Source organism: Macaca thibetana, chromosome 11, assembly GCF_024542745.1.
Source record: "Macaca thibetana thibetana isolate TM-01 chromosome 11, ASM2454274v1, whole genome shotgun sequence".
NCBI classification, from domain to species: domain Eukaryota; kingdom Metazoa; phylum Chordata; class Mammalia; order Primates; family Cercopithecidae; genus Macaca; species Macaca thibetana.
This window is the reverse complement of record NC_065588.1, coordinates 26,603,527-26,628,188: the sequence shown is the minus strand read 5'-3', so window position 1 is coordinate 26,628,188 and position 24,662 is coordinate 26,603,527. Positions and strand designations below refer to the sequence as shown.

General features: G+C 37.5%; 2 protein-coding genes across 14 annotated transcripts in view; one reads left to right on the top strand and one right to left on the bottom strand.

Annotated features, from left to right (window-relative positions):
- The window catches only part of MED21 (mediator complex subunit 21), a 1,150,573-nt gene that overhangs the window by 533,351 nt on the left and 592,560 nt on the right, over positions 1-24,662 (bottom strand). The gene's annotated exons all lie outside the window — the stretch shown is intronic.
- ITPR2 (inositol 1,4,5-trisphosphate receptor type 2) overlaps positions 1-24,662 on the top strand; it is a 495,967-nt gene that overhangs the window by 316,694 nt on the left and 154,611 nt on the right. For both annotated transcript variants that reach the window (XM_050746648.1, XM_050746649.1), the window contains 2 exons: positions 20,127-20,235; positions 21,055-21,242. In XM_050746648.1, coding sequence (XP_050602605.1) covers positions 20,127-20,235; positions 21,055-21,242 — 297 coding nt within the window. The remainder of the gene's footprint in view (positions 1-20,126; positions 20,236-21,054; positions 21,243-24,662) is intronic.

The following is a 24,662-nucleotide window of genomic DNA, read 5'->3' as shown; positions in this document are numbered from 1 at the left end:
ACATAGATACTATTCTGATTGAAGGCTAATTTCTTGGTCTTTTGTTATAGTTTCAGACAGTAGAAATAATTATGTTTTGCCTGGCTAATTAGTCATAGCTACAATGCAAGTTTTAATTGATATTAAAATAAGAACGATTTTATAGTCAGCTCTTCATTAAATCGTATTTATTTTTTATTATTATGAGTAACCAAATTGAAAATGGTGTGAATTTAGATTAAAGGGGAAGCTTTATACTTAATTTTCCTTTTAACATACAGCTCTTGGCAACAGGCAGAAAACAAATGAAATGAAGTCAGTGTTCCAATAGTGAAACTGTACAAACAGTAGCAAGTTACTGGAGCTGACAGTTTTCAAATGATAGTAGCGGGTTATGTAAGTCACCCAAGATGGCTCAATGTACTATTATTTCCAGACAGGGTTGGAAATAGCACGTGCCAAGGCAACAGGCAGTCAGACAAAAACATAACAATTTACTTTCCAATAATTATCATCACTTCTTGCCAGGCTGGAACTCAATTGATCTGATACAGCAGAATATCTTTTTGTATGGATTTCTTTCAAGCCTAGAAATATCATGACTGCAGTAAATACTCCCCTAAATCATTTTTGGGACTTCATTAAAGGAAACAGCAATACTGTAATCACTTTGTTTTTTGCATATCAAACATAAATTGATACAAATCCCAGCCAGTGCTATCCTTCAATTCATTCACCCTTTCTTCTTTTCCCTCCCTGTTTCTAAACTCTTTCTCTTTTTTTTTTTTTTTTTAAAATTGCAGTTAATTGGAAGCTTTTAACAAAAGAGCTGATTACACTAAGGAATTTAGCTCACTCTTCTTCCATAGCTGATAAAATATTAAAAAATAAGACCAAAATTATGCATTCTATGGTTTATAAGTATCACATTGTTCTTAAGATACATATTTAATTGACAGATTTCTAAGGAGGCTTATTAATCCTTCAGCCATTATTGTGAAAGGGAAATATTTCCAGAAGTTCAAACATGGGACAAATGAAAATGGACAAATGACAAGTTTGGTGGAAACGCAGCAAATGGATGTTAGAGATAATTTTGAAATAGTCGATGACATACATGTGTCCTGAAGTCCGTTGATTTTCCTCCTGGATAGCTTTTATGTATGAGACTTTCGTTCAGGGACTACCATGGGGGGAAAAAAGTAGGGCTGCGTGTGTGTGTGTGTGTGTGTGTGTGCGTGCGTGCGTGTGTGTGTGTGAGATAATTGCAATAAAGGAAATTTGGAGACAATGGAAAAATTGGATAGAAGACATAAGGCAAAGGTGCTGGAAAGAGGGAATGCTGAGACAAGAGAAACCTGAAAAACTCGGGTGTAGATGAAATTATATTCCCAGATGACTTTTCATGGCAGCTTCGTGGCTGGCTTGTGCTCAAAGTCAGGGTTTCTGCAGAGAGAGAGAGGTCTGAACAAAGTATCGGAGGAAGAGTCACAGCTGGAGCTGCCCAGGACGGGAAGTAATTGCCCATTCAGAGTGACCCAAACTGGCCTGTATTATTTAAGGTAAACTAGCTAATGAAACAATTAAACCTGAAATTCTCTGTGGCTTAGTATAACAAAAGTTCACTCGAGTTGTATAGCAAAAGTTAAAATTCCAGTGAGTGCTTCTAGTCGGGCAGCATTTCTGTGAGCTGGCTTCCCTGGTAGTTCAGCGTCCTACGTTGCTTCCATGATGGGCTCGGAATCTCCCTAGGCCACTTAGCTTTTCCGCATTAAGCTGCAGCAGAGGAAAGGACACAAGATTCCCACAAGGGCCATTTCCATGGCACTTCTGCTTACCTTCAGTTTGCCTAGACTCAGCCACACGGCCCCACCTAGCTGGACAGAAGACTAAGAAATGTAGTCTTGTTGTGTGCCCAGAAGAAAAGGGAGAGGATTTGGTAAGCAGCCAGCCAGACTTTGACACTTGGCTTCTTGTAGCAGTAAACTAGCGGGTCTGTCTTTCACTCTCTTGTGTTGGTAACTACAGATTTATGGGGCATGGATATCTGATGGTATCTTTGACACTGGATCTTTAGAAAACATTTTACTTTTTCCAGAATAAAAAGAATATTAATATTCTTTTTTCACTGGGTTAAAATGTTAGTATCATGGCAAAAGCATAATGAATCTTAATTCGAATTTAAGCAGGGGTTTTAAAATGCAGGATGGAAATGGCTTTAAATCCCCTGGGCATACAGGCAGCATTCTATGTTTCACAATAACTGCAGACTGTCTTACAGTAAAGTGTCTGCTCATATGCTTTAGAGTTAAAAATTGCTTCCCGGCTGGGCGCGGTGGCTCACGCTGGTAATCCCAGCACTTTGGGAGGCCGAGGTGGGTGGATCACGAGGTCAGGAGTTCAAGATCAGCCTGGCCAAGATGGTGAAACCCCGTCTCTACTAAAAATACAAAAAGTTAGCTGGGCGAGGTGGTGGGCGCCTGTAATCCCAGCTACTCAGGAGGCTGAAGCAGAGAATTGCTTGAACCCGGGAGGCAGAGGTTGTAGTGAGCCGAGATCACACCACTGCATTCCAGCCTGGGCAACGGAGCAAAACTCCGTCTCAAAAAAAAAAAAATGTTTCCCTTCCCTGTCCATTGAGAGGTGTGAACCCCAAAGTATCTGAGACAGGAATCAGTCAATGTAGAAAGTTTATTTTGCCAAGGTTAAGGATGCACCCATGACACAGCCTCAGGAGGTCCTGACGACATGTGTCCAAGGAGGTCAGGACACAGCTTACTCTTATACATTTTAGGGTGACATGAGACATCAATCAATATGTGTAAGAGGTACTTTGGCTAGGTCTGGAAAGGTGAGACAACTCAAAGCAGCGGCTTCCAGGTTATAGGTAGATAAGAGACAAAAGGTTGCATTATTTTGAGTCTTTGATCAGCCTTTCACTTGATACACAATTTCCATGTGGGGGGTGGGTAGAGAAATAGGCACTTATGCCTTAGTCTGGCCCAGTGAATCTGCATTTTTACATAAGCAATAGGGCAGAGGAAGCAATCAGATATGCATTTGTCTCAGATGAACAGAGAGATGACTTTGAGTTATGTCCTGCACCTGTGAAGAAAAGCTGTCAATTTACGTTGCCAGAGTGAAATTCAACAGACTTGTTTTAGGGTAAAGATCTGGAGGCCCACAAGGAATTTTCTTGTAGGCAAATTGTGAGGGAGGTCTGCAGGGTTTGTTGTTGTTGTTGTTTTTTTAAATCTTTGTAACTATCTTATTTAGGAATAAAATGGGAGGCAAGTTTGCCTGACACGGTTCCCAGCTTGATTTTCCCTTTGGCTTAGTCATTTTGGGGTCCTGGGACTTATTTTCCTTTCACAGGGGTAAAGCCAAGAGCAAAAGATATTTTTGACTGAGGATGGAAATGAGATGAAGAGTAGATGAGGCAGAGAGGTACCGGGAGGTTGTTTAGGATGACAGACGTTGCAGAGAAGATTTTAGTGTCAGGAATAGTCAGATTGTGTGGAAAGGCGTTGAGGAGGACAGAACTGAAGAAACTGATGGGGCCTGAGGGTGAAAATGGCAGACAAAGATGGCTTAGACTTAAAGACTTTATTTGTGGCTATGTTCTACCAGCCTCCAGCAGTCTATGTGTTGGCCTTACACATGTCCCAAACGTGGTCCCACACATCAGTCCCACATATGCTGAGAGTAATTACTTTCTATTCATCAGAGGTCAAAATAGGATAAATAATGTTTATGTCATAGTATGACTTTTTAGGTGATTTTGAAAAGCAAGAATATGAATTCCATGAAAAAAATCTATTAGGAAATTATGGAAATGACAGAACGTAGAGGTATTTGGAAATAGAAAAAAAATGAGTGAGACAGTAAATACATATAAAAAAAAGTTACTGAATGTCTGCTCAGCCCTGGAAAGGCAATGATGAACAATCACTCCACCTTCTTGGCGTTTAGTGAGAAAATCATATACCAACCAAATAGTTGGACAGGGATTAATTAATTTCTGTTTTAAATTTACTCTGAAGGAGAAGTCCAGAGTGCTGTATGAGTGTGCAACCAGAGGGCACAAACTGGGCTAAGGGAGGGGTGTCAGAAACAGCTTCTTCAAGACAGTGACATTAAACAGACCAGAAGAGCAAGGAGGATTTGGTGGGAAAGGCCCTGGGAGCAGTGGAATGCACAGAGGTGTGAAGTGTGCTCCTGTTCCACTGACTGGGTGATCACTTGTGGAGCACTCTGCTATTTTAAAGCAATTAGCCACCCAGAAGAAGCAAGAAGGATGGACAGGAAATGATTGGTTACAGCTCGGGAAAAAAGAGACTGAGAAAACAGAATTTGGGGAAGTCAAGATGATAGTGAATTTGAAATAGGGGAGAAGAGTTGACAATAGCATAGAAAATGTTTTTCGAGCAGAGATATACTTAATATAAGTATCTTTCTTGGTATAGTTCTTTTTGTGATCTTTCACTATCAACTTCTGCCCTCAACATGTCTAGTGAACATTTTATAATTTTTCAAAAAGCTGTCGTTATTTTGCTTTAAAACAAATGCACACTCCTCAAAAAATTTTGGAAGAGCAGATAATGCAGTTGCCCCTTGCTGCTAAGCTAGGTGTTATTTTGCTATGAGCACCAAATGAGATGACATTTGTGAAACTGTCCTGATACATAATCAAATATTAGTTTAATTCAAATCGAATTGACTGATTCGTTCATCTCCATTATTAAAACAATTTGTGTTCTTTACCTTAGTCCTGCGGGTCCTCCTGTAATGACTAGATTAAGTGGTCCAAAGAAAATGACTGCATCTCTATGCATGCTGATTGCCTTTGGCATTCTGGGACCTGACTGCTTAACAGTGGAAGTGATTTGGGGACATGGAAAAAGCTGACAGTGTGATCTTCTCACTCCTCCTTCTCTAGCCTGCTAAAGCTGTAAATAAACAGGTGTGTGGTCAGGTCTTGTCAACAAAGTCTGTGGGAAGCATCTTCTTTTCTTATGGAAGCTACATGTCCTCTTCTCATCCTTTATTATGCTTAATTCTGAAATGGTTGGCAAATACCACGATGGCTTTTCTGTCACATCTGGAAGATGTGTAGTCTTATTTCATGGGAAGGAGTAAAAGGATGGTGGGTGGAGTAGCCTGGTTGTAATTATAGTGTACGTTTATTTGGAAAGACTAGCATATTAATATGCAGTGGCTAGATTAATTAAACTCAGCTGGCATAATTCAATATGGTTAGTTCCTGTAAAAGCAAACTGTCTTTAAACTCTTGAGGTTTGCTATAAAGCTTATGATGAGAGCAACATTTTGGATGTCTCTTCCTCCCTTATGAATTACAAAGGAACTTAAAAGCTGTCCTTTTAAAAATTTGTTCCCCTTCTTTCCCCACCCCTACCCACAAAAAAGAAAAAAAAAAACCCTTATCTACTTGATAAGAAAATAAATTCCAGGATTATTTTTAGGAAGATGATGGCTTTTTTAACTAATATACTTTGTGAACCATAATTTCCATGAAGTTGTTTATAATTTTGAGTTTCTACACCTCAAGTAGTGTGAGGTATCCATGGAAACTGTCTAGCCTATATTCAGTGCACTGGACTGCCTTCCCACACAGGTCAAGACTCAAACAGTTCCAGATACTAGCTTGATTTATTGTGCCCTAAACTTTAGACAGTTTTAAAAAGAAATTGGCTCCTAATTGACACATACAATTTCATGTTTAATTAGCAATTTGAGCCTGTCTACATTTACTAACAGATGTAACATTCAAAACATGTGCCATTATATCTGTTGCACAGATGCACTTAAATGCAGAACTTTCTGGCAAATAGCAGCTCAGCTGCTTAGCAAAAATTTGGACAGAACTGACATTATTTTCCTTAAGAGATGTACTTCAATATTATTTAAGGAGTGATTTTCCTTAACCAGTCTAATGGATTTATTTTATATTTTGGTAACAGCTTTATTGAGATATTCACATGCTATAAAATTCACTCTACAAAAGTATACAATTTAGAGTTTTTTGATATATTTATAGATTTACAACCAATACCACTGTTTAATTTTAGAACATTTTCATCACCCTTAAAAGAAACCCCATGCCTCTTAGAAGGCACTCTCCGTTCTTCCCAGCCCCAGCCCTTGCCTGTCTATTTTCTGTCTAATCTATTTTCTGTCTTTTTCTGTCTCTAAATTTGCCTCTTGTGGACATTTCATGTAAATGGAATCATACAATATGTAGTCTTTTGTGACTGCCTCCTTTCACTTGGCATAATGTTTTCAATGCTCATCTATGTTCTAGCAGGTATCAGCACTTCAGTCCCATTTTATTGCCAAAGAATATTCTCTTATGTGCATATACCATGTTGTGTTTATCCAGTCATCATTTGGTGGACATTTGGATTGTCTCTACAATTATGGATCATGCTGCAATGAACATTCTGTACAAGTTTTTGTGTGGACCTCTGTTTTAATTTCTCTAGGGTAAATACTTAGGAGTGGAATTGCCGAGATGTATGGTTACTCTACATTTAATTTTTTGGAACTGCCAAAGTGACAGTTTTCTATTCCCATTAGCAGTTTATGAGGGTCCCAATTTCTCCACATCCTCACCAACATGTGTTATTGTTCAGATCACAATGTCAGCTTTTTCCATGTCTCCACATCACTTATTTTAGCCATTCTAGTGGATGTGAGATGGTATCAAGGGGCAACTTTTTTTAAAAGGAGAGAAATGTAATATTGTCCATGGTTCAGAGATTAGTTCCATTTGTGTCTCTTACTTATTTACTTTTCCATTACTCTTGATTTGTAAGATAAATATACCTCTCATCTCTATCAATATTGTCACTTTCCTTACTAATTTTAATGTAAGCCCACTCAGGGCCTATGATATCAAAATTTACAGTGGTGAATTGGGCTACATGTAGAAAATGTATCATGAAAAAGGGGAAAACACTGAAAAGAACTGTTTGATTGCAAAGGTTAAATCTCTAAATTTCTGTATGTTTTCATCTTACTTTAACTAGAAAACAGATATAATACTGATGCCACATACTGTGAAGCAATGAATATTTGATATGATGCGAGATTAAAAGGTGTACTTATTTTTTGACTCAATATAGTTCGTCAATCCATAATTTTATGTATCCCTAAAAAGAAATAAATGCTGCCAATTAAACTAAAGCACACCATTGATTTTAAAGTGACCTGTAATTTAGAAATGTTAAAACATGCGGGAAAGAAATGGGTGCGTTAGAATCAATGAAATAAAGCAGAAAAGAGATGTGCTTGCTCACTTTTTTTTTGAAGGCAACCCAGTCATTTATGCTTACCAACACCCAGGGGAGAAAGCAAGAATCTTCAAAGACCTAATTCATTTTACAAATATGCATCAATATCCATAAGTACAAAAATATATATATGTATATATTACACACATACACACTGACATACACACACACAGAGAGAGAGAGAGAGAAAGAGAGAGAGAGAGAGAGAGAGAGAGAGAGAGAGAGAAAGAGAGAGAGAGAGAAGAGTAGAGAGATACTCATTGACTCATTCTTCCCTGCCTTAGGAGTATTAGATCAGCATCAGCAACCTGTAGTTCACTGAAATGAGTCTTCCTCTCTTCAATTCACTAATTCAGAAAAGCTGGTTTACCTCAAATCAAGTTTATTAAAGATTTTACACTTTCTTTTCAGCCTGAGAATGTTTCATCTTGTTTTATCCAGAAGCTCATTTCAATAGGTGATTCACAAACCTGTGAAAATCCACATTTATAATTCAGAGGCTAGCACCACAGTACTACCAAACAGCCATGCTTCCTTACCAGCAAATGTGCTTTTCATGTTATTCAAAATAAAGGTTTACTTTCTTTGTGCCCTGGATTCTAGTTATAGTTCTAAATGCATTAAAGTCGTGAAATATCTATCATGGTGTATGCCACAGGGAATCAAACTGATTTCCAAAATAGTGTTCATACAACCATAATAAGTCTAATAAAGCCTTTCTCAAAAAGACCTTTCTAAGGTAAGCATTTGGCACTTGGCCCCTTTAATTAGCTCAGGCATCTCCACGTTTGTTTGAACTGAGACCTCATAGTAATAATTGTTTTAGTGCTTTGAAATGTTGATGAAAATTTAAGGGATTTCTATTTTTCATTAGTTCTAAATCATTGTCTCATAGTTTTCTCTCTGCAAAATTCTTTGAAAATTATGGTTTACATATAAAACACAATTAGGAGCTCATGGGAGCAGATAATTGCTCCTATTAAAGTAGGCCAAATATGTGGCCTCCTGGACAAATAGATGCAAGAAATGATTAAGATTAGATTTGTATAATTTTTAATGTAGCAATAAACACTATAGTAATGAAATTATTTATTTCATGAGGAAAAATGAGATAAAAGAATTATCTTTATCTTCTATTATAAATTATGACACATTCAAACATAATATTTTAAAAAGAGAATAGTGAATTTGTATCTCTTCATATTGACATATTCACATAATATTAAGAATTATGTTGCTGAGTCAGATCCTTGCATGATGTGCAGCCTTAAGGTGGTTTCTTTGTTTTTTAGTAAAATATGAAAATCCTATTGCAATAGACACATTGTAGCAGGGGGATAACCTGGACTGGACGTTTGGGATATTAGTGTGTTCTCTTGTATTAGGCTACATTTGCGATGATTAATTGGTATTTTACCTTCCAATCTTTCAGGCTAAATATAGAAATTGTCAATCTTTTAAGTGTTCTAACATTTTGCTTGTTGGATTTCAACACAATTTCCTTCTTTCAGCCAACCATAGGTAATGAATTTTATGTGCTTTTTTTTTTTTTTTTTTTTTTTTTTTGAGACAGGATTCCCAGGCTGGACAGGGTGTCCCAGGCTGGAGTGCAGTGTGCAGTCATGCCTCACTCCTGCCTTGATTTCCCAGGCTCAAGTGATCCTCCCACCTCAGCCTCCTAGTAGCTGGGACCACAGGCGTATGTTACCACACCCAGATTATTTTCCTATTTTTATTAGAGATGAAGTCTTGCTAAGTTTCCCAGGCCAGTCGTAAACTCCTGAGCTCAAGTGATCCTCTTGCCTAGGCCTCCTGAGTAACTGGGACCCTAGACGTATGTTATCACACCAGGCTAATTTTTTTTTTTTTTTAAATTTTGTAGAGGAGAGGTCTCTCTATATTGCCTAGGCTGGTCTTGAACTCCTGGGCTCAAGAAATCCTTATGCCTTGGCCTCCGAAAGTGCTGGGTTTACAGGCATGAGCCAGTAATACAATTTAATATTTGCATATTAAGTATTTTTAGTACAAGGCTGGGCATCTTATATTTTTAGTACTATGCTAAATATTTAAATTTTTAGTACAAGGCTGGGTACCTTGTAGTTTTAGTATTAATACAAGGCACCCAGCCTTTTACTAAAAATATGTAATGTACAAGTAACATTGAATAAATCTCAAATGTTTTCCAAAGCTATCAGACATGATATACAACATATATCAGCCATCCTTGAATAGGAGGGCACTCAGCATCAAATTTTGTTGATAAATTGAGTGATCTCTATTCAAAATCATTGATTCATACATTCAGTCAAAAATATTTATTGAGTACTTAATTTGCTGGCTTTGGGGCTAGGTGTTGGAATCAATGGTCAGCCAAAAAGGAAAAAAAAGGTACAGTTCCTTTCCTCATGGTACTTATAATCTAATAGAGGGTGATAGAAATCATTGAAAGATTGGTATAAGTAAATATACAGCTAAAGTACATGGTGATGTATATGCTATTATAAGAGGACTTAATGAGAATTGACTTGGTGAGGTTAGAGAGGATGACCCTGAGGAAGTATGGTTGAGCTGAGATCTAAAGGTTAAGTAGGAGTTAAGTAAAGCTAGGAGGACTCAGGGTTGGGGGACAGAAAGCATGGCTGGTGAAAGAGAACATCATCTGCTGATGTCTTGAAGCAAAAGGGAGCATGAAAAGACACTAAGAAGCTGAATGGCAAGAGGAAGATGTGGATTGTTCTGAGGTCAGTGAGACAGTGGCTCAAATCTATAGGTGTTGCATCGTGTATCATCCCCTAAAATAGTGCTTTGGATTTTAGCCAGGATTCAAAGAGAGCTGGAAAGCAACAGAACGTCCCACGTAGGAAGTACGTCCCAGCTTCCCAGTAGGAAGCTGTCATCATGATGTCTAATATTTCTTGAGCATTTTCTTTTACTATGATACTGGATTTTTATGAAGAAATATATACAACATAAATTTTAACTATAAAGCATTATAATATAATTATTATAATATAATAAAGACTCATGAATTCATCACCCAACTGAAGAGAACATTACGTGTAACTTGTGTCTACCAATGTGTTCTGGCGTCCCCTTCCAGAGGCCACTGGTAGCTCACATTTTGAATACCATACTGCACATCTTCTAGGACTTCCCTTTTTTTCCCTGTCATCATTCTATTTCTAACATTCATCAAAGTAGTTGTGTGTTACGGTGAGGCTCTGTTTAATCTATGTTTACTACTGTGTAATATTCCAGTTTGGGAATATTCCATAATTTATTTGTCCATTTTCCTGTCACTTGTTATTTGGGTTGATTCCAGGTGATGTTTTGCTTGTTGTTTGCTTTGCTATTACTATCAATGCAGATCTAAATGTCTAGGATATGAGGATATGATACTATTTGTTTCCATGAGCACATTCCCCTGGGGAGTGAAATTGGTGGCTAAGAGCATATATTGATGTATTTTCCAAAGTAGTTGTACCAATTTGCATCCCACATTCTGTTGATCTACGTCCTCTTCAACACTTGATTTTGTAAGACTTCTTAATTTTTGTCAATTTATTGGGTATAAAATGGTGTCTTCACCATTTTATTAGCATTTCTTTGATTACCAGTGAAGGTGAGCATTTTTTTCATGTTTATTGGCCATATGTATTTCTTATATGAAATGCCAGTTCAGTTCTTCTGTCAGCTTTTCTACAAGATTCTTATTGTTTTATAAACACTCTTTGTATAGTCATGTATTCTGAATACCAGTCATCCGTTGTTTTGCAAGGCTCCAAATGTTAAGGGAAGAATGACTTAGAGGAGCACCCTGTGGCTATGGAAAGACTTATGGATATGTGTTAGGAAGCACAGCCTTTCCACTAATGAGCAATTGTTGCATGATAATAACTTTATAAATATACTTAATATGTTTCTTGTGTTAAAACTAAATAGGAGGGAAAATAGCTCTTTTCCCACAGAACATGGAATATTCGTTTTCCTTTTAACACTACTTCCAGGAAAGTCTGTCTAAATTATCCTCTGAAGAATTCTGCTTTGTACATGTAATAGGGGTGATTGAAACCTATCCACAAGTAAGTGTTATTTTTAAGAAATTATAGCGTCAAATTGGTTTCAAAGTAGTCTTTCACAAAATGAATGCTGTTTTTCATTTGCCTTCTCTTGAAAAATTATAGAAGATTGGAGCTGGATATTGATGTCAGCTGTGAAAGCCATGGCTGTCTTGTGGCACTGGGCATTGTAACACCCTCTTTATGTCACCAATTGTGCAAGTCTTCCCCAGATTGAAACTTATTAATACTTTCCTTTAAACACAAAATAAAATATTACAGTAGCTGTTTATTTAGTACTTGTTATGGGCTAAGAACATAAAACTTTTCCTATTTAATTTCCTAATCTTTAAATAGCCTTGCAGTGTAAATACTATTATTCATAGATGGGGAAACTGAGCCTTGGGGCAGTTAATTAAAATTCTTCAGATCACAAAGCCAGTAAGTGGAAGAACCCAGACTCAAGCCAATTACGTTACTCTCGGAGACATCATTTCCTCTAAGGTCCACTAACATGCATTATCATTGCCAATGCGGGGAGCATTCATAAACTGAACTTCTTATGTATTAAACTGTGTGTAGATATTATCTCATTTAATTCTCAAGGCTTCCCTTTGAAGTTGTACCATGTACAACTCCTCTATTCCATAGATTCCATAGACTGTCCTATCTGAGGAACTTCTAAATATATTCTGAATTTATTAAAATTTAGCTTCGTACATATTTTGTCAAATATTACATTGATAAGCAATACCAGTGCTAGTTTTCTTCCTCTGTTTTAAGAATAATTTATTTCTAGTATTCTGGGGAAAAATAATGAGGTCTTTATCTCTCACTTACTCCGTGTGTGCGTGTGTGTGCGTGTGTGTGTGTGTGTGTACGCGTGTGTGTGCGCGTGTGTGTGCGTGTGTGCGCGTGTGTGCGTGTGTGTGCGTGTGTGTGCGTGTGTGTGTGTGTCCGTGTGTGTGTGTGTGTGTGTGTGTGTGTGTGGTGGTGGGGGTGGGTCTTCTGCCCCATTGTTTCCTTGCCAGCTCTTCGGAGCCATGCACTCGTCTCACTGCCCTGTGAGCCAGCCACACTCTTTTGTTTGTGGATCAGGAGGTCACAGCTTGAAGATCAAGGACTGCTGCACTACAGTTGAGAATGCAAGAAATTCCATAGAAACAGGAAGGCCAATATAGGGCAGGATAGTGCTGGTGATACGTCCCTGTATGTATTGTTCCTCATCTTCTGTGACACCACCTTCCAAAGTTGCACCTAACTTCACTAAATGATTGTGGAAATATAACAGATGTCACAGAATCTGGGGTTAGAACTTTAAAACAGCAAACTAGTTACGACTTTCCCCATTGTCCAGGAGGAAGACCTTTCTCCCACTGAAGTTCATATTGCTATTCAGATCAGTGTCAGTCTTCTCGTTTATTTAAATCTCCTTCCCTCTCCTGCTGTTTCCCATTGTGCTCTCTGGGATGGACTGTAAGCTGAGTCCATTACTGAGTTATATACCTCCCATACAACAACATGGTCTTTGCAGAAGCTTTGAAATTACCTCTTGAAGTTCCATTTTCCCCAGTGTTTGGCAAGCTTGCACACGCCTGCACTGGCACCACTGATTTCAGTCTTTTCAGTAACAAATAGTACTCTAGTAGGTTTTTATACTGTGTGCCAGGGGACTATGGGCTTCACTTTATTGATTGTGTGCCACTGTCTTTGAGTGTGATTTTATGAGGCACTGATTTATGTTATGTGAATACAGTCATTTTCCTTCAGTAAGGAGATTGTATCTAAAGCTTATCTGCTCATTTCTTGCTTGCTTACCCTCCTCTCAGCTTTTGTTCTGAAAGTCAGAAGACTGCTTATTCCGAAAACTAAACAATTACAAACAGTGAAATCCATTCTCAAGTCCTACTGGTGAGGGATTGCGTAAGTTCTCAAACTCTGAATTTCAGCAAACCCTGTATTTAAAATGGTTGAGGTAGAAGGGTCTGTTGGGTTTCATGTTAGTTAGTATGCTTCCTGGAATTCAAATACTGGGAGGTTTTAATTAATGCCCCAAAGAAAACAAATACAGTTTTCTTTATTCCTTGCTATCTATGGAGTATAGAATAATCTCCTAACAAAACCTTCTCAGCAACCCTGTTTGTCTTGAGGCTAGGATATTTGATAAACTCAGGGTGGTTATTGAAGTCACTCTTTCATTCAGCAGCAGCATCATCAAATATTTATACCTCATCATTTACTGTTTAAACATTTAAATTTCACCAGTGGAATCAAATGGTCTGGCGAGGATTATTTATATTGGAAAACAGTGCCATATGTCTCCACTCTACATATCTGAAAATTCTTTCAGCATATGCTGCAGAATTACTTTTTGCATTCACTTTTCTACTTCCTGACACATGGTAGAAATGTAATAAATGTCTTTACAATTAATAAGAACGAGGAAAGAAGAAATTTGGAAGTTGGTTGCCATTATAGTGAATGAATATTTGGATCTAACATTTTCCACAGTCTTGTGGAAAGTAAGGCTCTTTACTAGAATCATTGAGACATCATATATTTTTCAAGATTGTAATGAGTGTGTCATTGTGTTGATGAGAAGAGCATCTTCTGAGTGCACATAACTACTCCTATTGAAATTTGTGTCTCCATTCTTAAGAAAGCTAGGCAAAGGCAACAGGGAGAGAAATTGACATACAACTTCTTGGACAGAGAGACTAAGATGTTCAAATGATTAGACAGCTAGATTATAAGAGATTAACCCATATTTTCCCAACGGAGTTATCTGAAAATATAGTTGATTATAATGATGGACAGAATATCACTCCACAAAGATACAGTTGTTACAATAATGTATTAAAATGGGAAATGTACCTTTTTACCCCTGGGAATTCAAATGAGGAAAAATACCTAATCAGATATATTGTTACTAAACCAAAAGGTTACGGAAACACTAATTATGCTAATCCCAAATTTAATGTTAAAATGGGACTATGGGGAGACCAACAAGTACATATCATCACCTCCTTGTAGATCTCAGCTGATTAGTAGCTAATTATGAATCTTTGAGGATAAGTCTTAAATCAGGCATATTTAGTTTGCAGTTTTCATTACCTTTTGAATTTTTAGTTGAGGACTTAGTTTTCTAGGATGCTGGTTGTCATTTTTTCATGATATCTTGATTATATTTTACATAATGGAAAAATATTACTTTATTAAATTGTTTTTCTAAGGGGATGGGAATGAATGTGAGTATCTGTACCTCAAATATCACACATCCTTGAATTCTTCATTCCTAAGGCTATTAATCTCCCATTAAGGCAAACAGAGTTGTGCTTTCTCAAAAATGATACAAAATTTTAGTCCTTTCTAGGAGGCATAAATTTGATTATCCTTTCTATCAGTGAAAGGCAACGATTTCTGAGCTGTTTAATTTTTGATGCCTTGGACTCGGTGTAATAGGGAGTGGGCGGGAAACACCCAGTCCTCCCAGATATTCGCAAACCGTCAGCACGACTTCTCTGGCCACAAAAGATGTCTTTTTATGGAGATATTTTGTTGTAATTTCAGAAGGTGGTTGTTAGTTATCTTGGCTACATTACATTTAGCACATCTGGGATGTGTTCACATGAAGACATTGGCTAAAAGTAGTGTCTTGTGGCCTGGAAGTGACTCTGATATTGAAAAGGCTGTAAAGGACATTCCTTGCTTGTCCTCACTCAGCAAAGAGACTTTCCATGGGAGGCATATCAGGAATGCATTTTGGATTTCAAGAACCAGCACAGAAGTCAAACTTCTCAACTGTGGTGAAATTTTCTTCACAATGGCCTAATGTGCTTTTAGTTCTTCCCTCATATCTGCCATGGCAATTACAGCTCTGAGACAATTATTTGCAACCCTGACACAAGAATTTCTGACAATGGTTCTACAGTTACTTTTGAATTAAAGTAATTTGGGGAAATGACTCACATTTAAGCTACCACCACTGTACAGATAGTGTAAACTATCAAGAATGCCCCTAAGCAAATTGGGACACAGTACTTGTCTCTCACCGCTTAAGTCAGAACTGGATAGTTGTCAAGAGAAGTCAGTTTCTGCTGAACTTGTGATGTAGCAATATCTGAATTTTTTTATTCTTAAATGAAGATTACTAAGACATAACAGAATCTTGTTCTGTTTATACCTATTCATTAATCACTTTTAGCACCAGAGTTTGTCTTAGCACAAAACTATGAAGTTTGAACCAAGACAGAATTTGTTTCAACTTTTAGTTGAAGTTGTAAGGGTACATTTTATATAGTGAAGTATGTTTATGCTTTAGGGTGACTTTGCCATGTTAGCTAATAAGTATATAATTCCAAGGACTGATTAATAGTTAAAAAGCTAGGATTTGGGGGGAGTTTATCATTTATTATTTTTGCCATTTTCTTAATATACTAGAAATTTATTTCACTTTTGTGGGGAGGTTTGGTATAACGTAAGAAAGTGTCTACAAAAGCACTTTGCAAGTTGTAGACTATTCCCATGATCTGGATAATACTAGCAGGGATAACATCAACAATGCACAACTTTTATAGCACTTACTATGTGTTGAAAACTGTTCCAAGTACTTTCAGTAAATTTTAACTATTTAATTATCACAGAAGTCTTCTGAGAGTAGATATTAGCAATTTCATTTGACAATTGAGGGACTGAGGCCCAGAGTGATGAAGTAACTTGTTTAAGATCCCCAGTTAGTATATGGCGTAGAGGGGATTTAAACCCAGGCAGAGTGGCTTCAGAGTTGAGAACAGAAAAATAGGAAGCCCCTGCCTTTTCTATGGCAGTCTGAATATTAAATAGTGAGCAAATAGATGCTTCTAAGAGGCTATAATTGAATGAGAAGAGTGTTGCTCATTTGATTTTGATGTCTATGAATCTGATAGGCACTGTGATTTTATCTGCCAAAGCGAATTTAAAAATAATCACAAATATGCTTATTTTGATTTGGTGTGACATAATTCTACTCTTTGGCTGGTTTTCAATAGTTTTATTATTCTAGCAGTATAAAGGGCATTTTAAAAAGTAAATGGTAAAAAAAGTTTTTCTATTTCATCTTTTAAAAAACTCATTGGTTTATCTCTTGGTTGGGTTCTTGCAGCAGTGTGACAAAAAGGTATGATTAAAAGACTCTCCCAGGGGCAGGTGCAGTGGTTCATGTCTATAATCCCAGAACTTTGGGAGGCCAAGGTGAGAGGATTGCTTGAGGTCGGGAGTGTGAGGTTGCAATGAGCTATGATTGTGCCACTGTACTCCAGCCTGGGCAACACAACAAGACCCTATCTCTAAATAATAATAGAAATAGTAATACATAAAAGATTCTTGCAGAGACTAAAAGGGAAACTAGTTCATAAGGGTTCAGTCATCTTCACAACAGGTTGCCTTTCAGACAGTGATGCTGACTTGTGCAATTTCAAGAAAAAGTCCCGGATTTTCATATTGTCAGCTTCAGTTATTACAGGTGGGCCAACTGTCTCCTACAGGGTTAGAGTGAGTGGTCTGTAGAGGCGAGATCCATGAATAGTACAACAAACTGAGCTACCCTTTAAAAAAATTAGTGCTTCAGTTAATATGACCTCACATTTTTCTCCCCAACTATAACTTTAACCCTGTAGTTTATGGGTCTAAAAGATTTTTCATAGCATCTCCTTCTGCTATAATGAGAGTCATAGTAATTGCTCAAAGGCGTTGACTCCAAAGAAATGCTTTATTTTGTTTTTCCATTCCTTTTGGAAGAAATATCCTTTGCCCAGGTGGATTTAATTCAACTCAAAGGACTTTCTCTTAAAAAAAGAAAAAGTAAGGACTATTTTCATTTCTTATGTTTCTTCTAGGTGCTGTATTTAAGTTTTATAAGGGATAGTGGATAGTAGAGTTGTATTCCTTGGTAGAGTAAGTTCTTACACGTCACTATTTCTTTTGAGACTAGTCACCACTTTTACTTTTACACCCCATTATGAAGAGGTCTTAAAGAAAGAAAACATGAAACAGGAAGCAATAATAAATGTCTGTGTTCTAAGAATTTAAGTACCAATAAATAAAAGTTGTTATAAGGATAAGCAAACTCCAGACACTCCCAGTGTCTATTAGAATTCTTGGCACTGGCTGGGCGTGGTGGCTCATGCCTGTAATCCCAGCACTTTGGGAGGCCGAGGCAGCCAGATTGCCTGAGGTCATGAGTTTGAGACCAGTCTGGCCAACATGGTAAAACCCAGTCCCGACTAAAAATACAAAAAAAAAAAAAAAAAAAAAAAAAAAAAGGAAAGAAAATTAGCCAGGCATGGTGTAATCCCAGCTACTCAAGAGGCTGAGGCAGGGGAATTGCTTGAACCAGGGAGGTGGAAATTGCAGTGAGCTGAGATTGCACCACTATACTCCAGCCTGGGCAACAGAGTGAGACTCCATCTCAAAATAAATAAATAAATAAATAAATAAATAAATAAATAAATAAATAAAAATTCTTGGCACTGTGACATTTAGGACGTGTTAGTTGGGTGTTAACTGTGCACAAGACAGGTCTGTCTGATGATCACATAAGTTAGTAGACAGGCTATGCCATGTAGAGCCTCCTCAGAGTCAATGGCTCCTCTTATGCTTCCAGAAGACTTGGTAGATGTTCCTATTATTGCGCTCATCTCATTGTGAACTCTTTGAGGGGAGGGTTATATCTTATTGACTTAAAATGGTGCCTAAAACAATTGGCACCTAATGAATATTGTAGAATGAAGAGGGAAGATAGGACTGGTTCATAAGTAAGATGGAGGAAGATCATTTCAGGCAATGAATATAATAGGAGGAAAGGAAAGACATGGAAGGCTCTGCAGGCGCAGTGGCTCATGCCTGTAATCCCAGCACTTTAGGAGGCCGAGGCGGTTGGATCATGAGGTCAGGAGATCGAGACCATCTTGGCTAACACGGCGAAACCCTGTCTCTACTAAAAATACCAAAAAATTAACCAGGTGTGGTGGTGGGTGCCTGTAGTCCCAGCTACTCCAGAGTCTGAGGCAGGAGAATGGCATGAAGCCAGGAGGTGGAGCTTGCAGTGAGCCAAGATCGCGCCACCGCACTCCAGCCTGGACGACAGAGTGAGACTCTTCTCAAAAAAAAAAAAAAAAAAGAGAGAGAGAGAAATGATCACATGGTTGAATTTGGTTAAAATATAATTTAAGAAGGCACTATTGGAAGCTACAACTGAAAAGGTAGAACGGGCAGGATTTCATGTCATTTGACATTTCAAATCATTGTCAAGTTGGGGTGGGGGGGTAGTAGGTGATTCCTTAAATTTGGAGCTTAAATGACGAGAATGGGTGTGATCTTCTTAAAAGAAATTAAAATTAAGGGGAAAACATTTGAAAGAGAAGGAATATTCTGTTCTGAAAAATTGAGTTTGAGCTTCCAGTGGAGCCTCAAGACACAGGTAAGGAAATCTAAATGGAAACAGAATGAGAAGCTTAGGAAAGCAAGGTCCAGGCTGGAGGAAACACATTTGGCAGGCAGACCAGCAGAAGTGATTGTGTAACTAAGGATAAGATGAAATTGCCAAACAGAAGAGGAGCACAACAAAAGAACTGAGGATAATACCTAAAGAACTTGAGAAAGAATAACCAAAATATGAGAAAGTGAAGGGGCAATGAGAGCTACGTGTCACAGCATGAATGTTGGATGCAGCATGACATGAAGAAATGGCTGGATTTTGTAGCCAAGAGTTGAGTCAGGTGTTGCTCAATCACCTGTTAGCTGCATGATCTGCAGCCAATTACCTAAGCTCTTGGGCCACAGTTTCCTTACCTTACCTGCAAGGTGGGAATAACACCTCTGAAGTTGTGTTAATATAAATAGATTAAACAAGTATTCCTTAAATAATGCTTTTAAATCACTCCTTTTATTAAAATAATAATCACCAATAAAAGAGAAGATTTGGACTTATCTGTGTTTCTTATGTACATGCAAGCAATTATATTACAAAATGTATTATTGTAAAAATGTCCTGTAATGAGTACAAAATTAAAGACTTAGGATGTTTTGGATTATGTAATTTGTAAAGGAATACACTGTCTTTTGCCCACAGTCTTCTGAGTAAAGCATTTTGGAGTTTAAATATAATTCAGTCTGTTTTATCAAGGTTAATGTTTTGAGAACCTGCTCTGTTCCCAACTCTTTTCTTGCTCTTCTGACTAAATTCCTCTGCCTAAGCCCTTTGCTTTCCAATTCTTAGGGTGTTTATTATTCTGAGTCTTCTTTAGGTGACTGATACTCCCCAACTCTGGGAACTACAGCTTTTGAAGCAATCTTAAATTTATAGCGTTTGTGATTTTTCTAGTACATTCTATTGAACACACTCTTCTTTTTTATTTTTGACAGAATAAAATTATATTTAAAACTGTTTATTGAGTTATGATTAATTGGCATACAAAAAGCTGAACATATTTAATGTCTTCAACTTGATGAGTTTGGAGATAAGTATACACTATGAAACCACCAGCATAATATCTGCCATAAACCTGTTCATCACCTCCAAAAAGCTTCTCCCATCCTCTTTATTTATTATGAGAAGCAAAATTATTATTTTATTGGGATGCATTTGTAAATTTTTGCCTCAGAAAATATTATCTGATATAAAGTTAATTTTTCCATGACTCACATCATTCACAAAATGCTTTTAAAGCATTTAACATACTGGCATTTTTCACTTTTATTAGAAAAGGAAACAATAACTCTTTGTTATCCTTCTTATTAGGGTAACACATTAAGAAAGATACTTCTGAATCGATACTTTAAAGGTGATTATAGTATTGGCATGAATGGACACCTATCAGGAGCCTACTCCAAAACTGCACAGGTGGGAGGTAAGTCCTGTCATTTGTTTTTTCGTTTTAGGATTCTCTTGATACATCTCCATGTCATTGTTACTCTCGTATTTTACTGAAATGGCAGAGATATAAAAGAGTCATTTAAAAATCACTATTAAAAACTTTCATACAATTTGGGGTTCATAAAACAACAGATTTGAACATCAGAATTAATTTTGCTTTTTGACTTTGGAAAAATAGTTAAGTTATAATCTCTTAAGTAGAAATTAAGGACAAAATAAGCTAGTTTTCTTTTTCTATTTTTAAGCAAAACATTTAATCACATGTGTCAAACATTTAATAAAGAGTTCTGTTTTTACAAACTTTGATTTTTTAAACTCAAGCTTGTTTGTTTGTTTGTTTTGTTTCTTTTTTTTTTCTTTTTTCCGAGACAGAGCCTCGCTCTGTCACCCAGGCCAGAGTGCAGTGGCACAATCTTGGCTCACTGCAACCTCCGCCTCCCAGGTTCAAGCGATTCTCCTGCCTCAGCCTCCCAAGTAGCTATGATTGCAATCATGTGCCACCACACCCGGCTAATTTTTGTATTTTTAGTAGAATTGGACTTTCACTCTGTTGGCCAGGCTGGTCTCGGACTCCTGACCTCAAGTGATCTGCCCGCTTTAGCTTCCCAAAGTGCTGGGATTACAGGCATGAGCCACCATGCCCAGCCTCAAGCTTCTATTATATTTAACTTTGTAGGGAAAAATCTCAATGATTAATATTTTTATTAAAATAATAAAATTTAAGAATTTGAAAACCTTACACGTTAATAGTGTCTATAATTAAGATTTATTTATTTATTTTTCCTAATCACAGGAAGCTTTTCTGGACAAGATTCAGATAAGATGGGGATATCAATGTCAGATATTCAGTGTCTGCTGGATAAAGAAGGTGCATCAGAACTTGTCATCGATGTTATAGTGAACACCAAAAATGACAGAATTTTTTCAGAAGGCATTTTCCTCGGCATTGCCTTGCTCGAAGGAGGAAATACACAAACACAGGTACTTGTTCATCAATCATGGGGATTACATTTATTATTGGTATTTCTTGTTTACTTGTCACAGAAACCAAGGAAAAGTAATGTGTTTCTTTTAGCTCTTATTACTATAAAAAAAATCCATGTATCACACTTTTCTTAAATTTATTTGTTTGCTGTAGAAACTACAGAGCTTCACAATTTATTCTGTCATGCAGAACATTCCTCTGAAACTTCCTTCTGACATTATTCCAGGAATTCCACAACAGTGAGCAATATGCTTACCTGCACACAGGAGATTAGGCCACTATTTCCAGAAGGCACATGTTTTCTTTTGAAACTTCTGCCAAGTAGCCCGTAGGCTTGACTACACCCAAAGGCAAAACATGCTGTATGAGCTGGAGAGCTGGGGAGTGTTCCCAGATGACAGACATTTTCCTCCAGTCTTTTTTTTTTTTTTTATCATTATGGTTAAATAGTAATAATTGTACATATTTATTGGGTACAGTGTGATATTTTGATACATGTATATAATATGTAATGATAAAATCAAGGTAATTAGCACATCCTTCACCTCAAACGTTTATCATTTTTTTGTGTTGGGAACACTCAAAATTCACTTTTCTAGCTATTTGAAAATATACAATAAATTGTTAATTATGGCCACCCTACTGAGGATTAGAACACAGGAATTTATTCCTCCCATATAACTGTCTGTTTTGCTGCTTGGTAGCCTGCTCTTTCTAGGTTTGCCTTGGTCAGTAAAGAAAACTACCTACTTACAACTAAGTATGTTATTAGAAATTCCAAAAGCCATTTTCTCGACTCATGGCCAGCAGAAGCCATGTCTAATTTGAAACTTGGATATTGTGCTTCATTTAACTGTCAAATACATTGAACGATAGGAACATTACCATCTAACACATCCAATCACAGTGGCTTTAGGAATAAAGGCCTCGAGCAGCAAGTGGCATGGTGACAAAACAACGCTACATCTATAGTACTTAGTTGAGAAAAGAAAGTGTTTAAAATTCTCATGATGCTGTAGCTGCAGCATAGATTTCCTCTGCAGGAAGTTGAGGAAGGAGGTGATGGAGGAAGTTGAGTGAGTTTTCTTGGAAATTATCTTATCTGAACCAGGTGTTCAGTTGGGGCTTTTTAAAAATTGTATTTTATTTTTAATTGATAAATAATCATTGTGTATATTTATGGGGTACAATCTGATGCTTTGAGATATATATATATATATATATGTTGTGTAATGATCAAATGAGGATAATTAGCATATCCATCACCTCAAATATTTATCATTTACTTGTAGTGAGAGCATTTAAAATTCTTTCAGCTATTTGAAAATATATAACATATTATTGTTATTAAGTATCATTGCCTTGCTTTGCAGTAGAACACCGAAACTTACTCCTCCTGTTTAACTGAAACTGGACTCTATGACCAATGTTCCACTGTCTACTTCTATGACTTCAGCATTTTTAGCTTCCACTATTTTACTTATCAATGGATGAATGATTTTTTAAAATGTGGTTTATGAACTTGACAAAATACTATTCAGACTTAAACCAGGAAGTTCTGTCAACTGGGACTTTCTAGAGGAAGTGTCCAGGCAACCACATAACATTAGGTAGAGACTTTTCAGTGGACAGAAGTGACAGTATTTTTTTTTTTTTTTTTGGTAGGGGGCATCTCTAGAAGAAATCCTTACGATTACAGTCTTTTCTAGATTTCTGTTTCTAGGCCACTAAGGGTCACCAGATGGGATCATCCTTCATCCTTTGCACTTATTTTTGCTTACTTGTATCCTCATATTGCTGCGGAATAAGCCAGCTCCCATTGGAAACTGCACCTTCTATTTATAAATTCCTGGCAAGTTGTTTCCCCAAGATCTCTTCACAACCAAAATATTTTTCAGTCCTTCTTTACATGATTTTCTGTGGCATTTGCCACTAGTGACTTTTTCTTTCTTCTTGAAAGCTTTTCTGCCTGGGTCTTGGGACACTACCCTCTCCAGCTTGTCTTCTACCTCCTACCATTTCTTCTTAGCCTTCTGCAAAGGTTTTTCTTCCTCTGCTTAACTCTTGAATCCTGACATCTCCCAAGTCTCTTTGCACTCTCTCTTCTCACTCTGTTTGTTCTCCAGCCTGACCTCATTCATTTCCACACCTTTAATGTTTACTGTGTTTGGATGCTTCTGAACTCACTGACGTTCTAGACTCTGTATCCAGCTGTCTTCCAGAATATTTAGTGGGATGTGCACAAATGCCTTAAGCTCAACAAATCTCACATGGAATCTGCTGTTGTTCTCCATACACCCACTGCTCCTTTTGCCATTATCTCTCTCAATGACTGGCACTCCATCTACCCAGTTGTCTGATCAGAAAATGATAGTCAGCCTTGAACTTAACTTCTCCACCCTCACTTACTCTCTTCCTTAACATCCCACTGATGACCAACTTCTGTGATTCTACCCCCTTAATATCCCTCATATCCATACTCTATTATTTTCAATCCCTGCTTTTCCAGCTCTCACTACAGATCCTCTTTGTCTTTTCCTGGACAGTGACAAATAGTCTTATAAGAGGTGTCCCTGCTTCCAGTTTTGCCCTTCTCCAAATCATTCTTCATGTTGCCTTCAAAGATGCCTTTCCAAAAACATGCTATTCTTCTGCTTAAAATCTGTCACCTGCCCTATAAAGACAGACTCCCTGCTATAGTCCATAAGATCCTTCCTGTTCTCTTCAAATTTTCCAGCTTTCCCTTGTTCTTCCACCCTCTTGCCTCCTGCATCCTTCCTCTTATGCATCAGCTACACTTAGCTCTTTGTCATTCCTCAAATGCGTTGTGTTATTTCTCATGCTGCTTTCTCCTCTTTGAGGATTCAACTCAATACATTTCTCCTAGAAGCCTTTTCAGGCTCTGTATCTCACTGGGTAGAATTGATTACTTTTTACTGTGTGCCCCTGTTATAACCTGTGAACGTCTTTAATGACATTTCTGCCACTTTTTTTTGTTTGTTTGTTTTTGAGATGGAGTTTCACCCTTGTTGCCCAGGCTGGAGTGCAATGGTGCAATCTCGGCTCACTTCAACTTCCGCCTTCCCGGTTCAAGCGATTCTCCTACCTCAGCCTCCTGAGTAGCTGGGATTACAGGAACCCACCACCATGCCCGGCTAATTTTTTGTATTTTTAGTAGAGGTGGGGTTTCATCCTGTTGGCCAGGCTGGTCTTCAACTCCTGACCTCAGGTGATCCACCTGCCTTGGCCTCCAAAAGTGCTGGGATTACAGGCGTGAGCCACCGGGCTCGGCCATTTCTGCCACTTTTTTGTGCCTCTTCATGTGTGTATCAGGTGCCATCTAGTAAATTATAAGTCCTTCAAGGTTGCAACTACATTTTATTCATCTTGGTACCCCTTGTGTCTGGACCAATCTT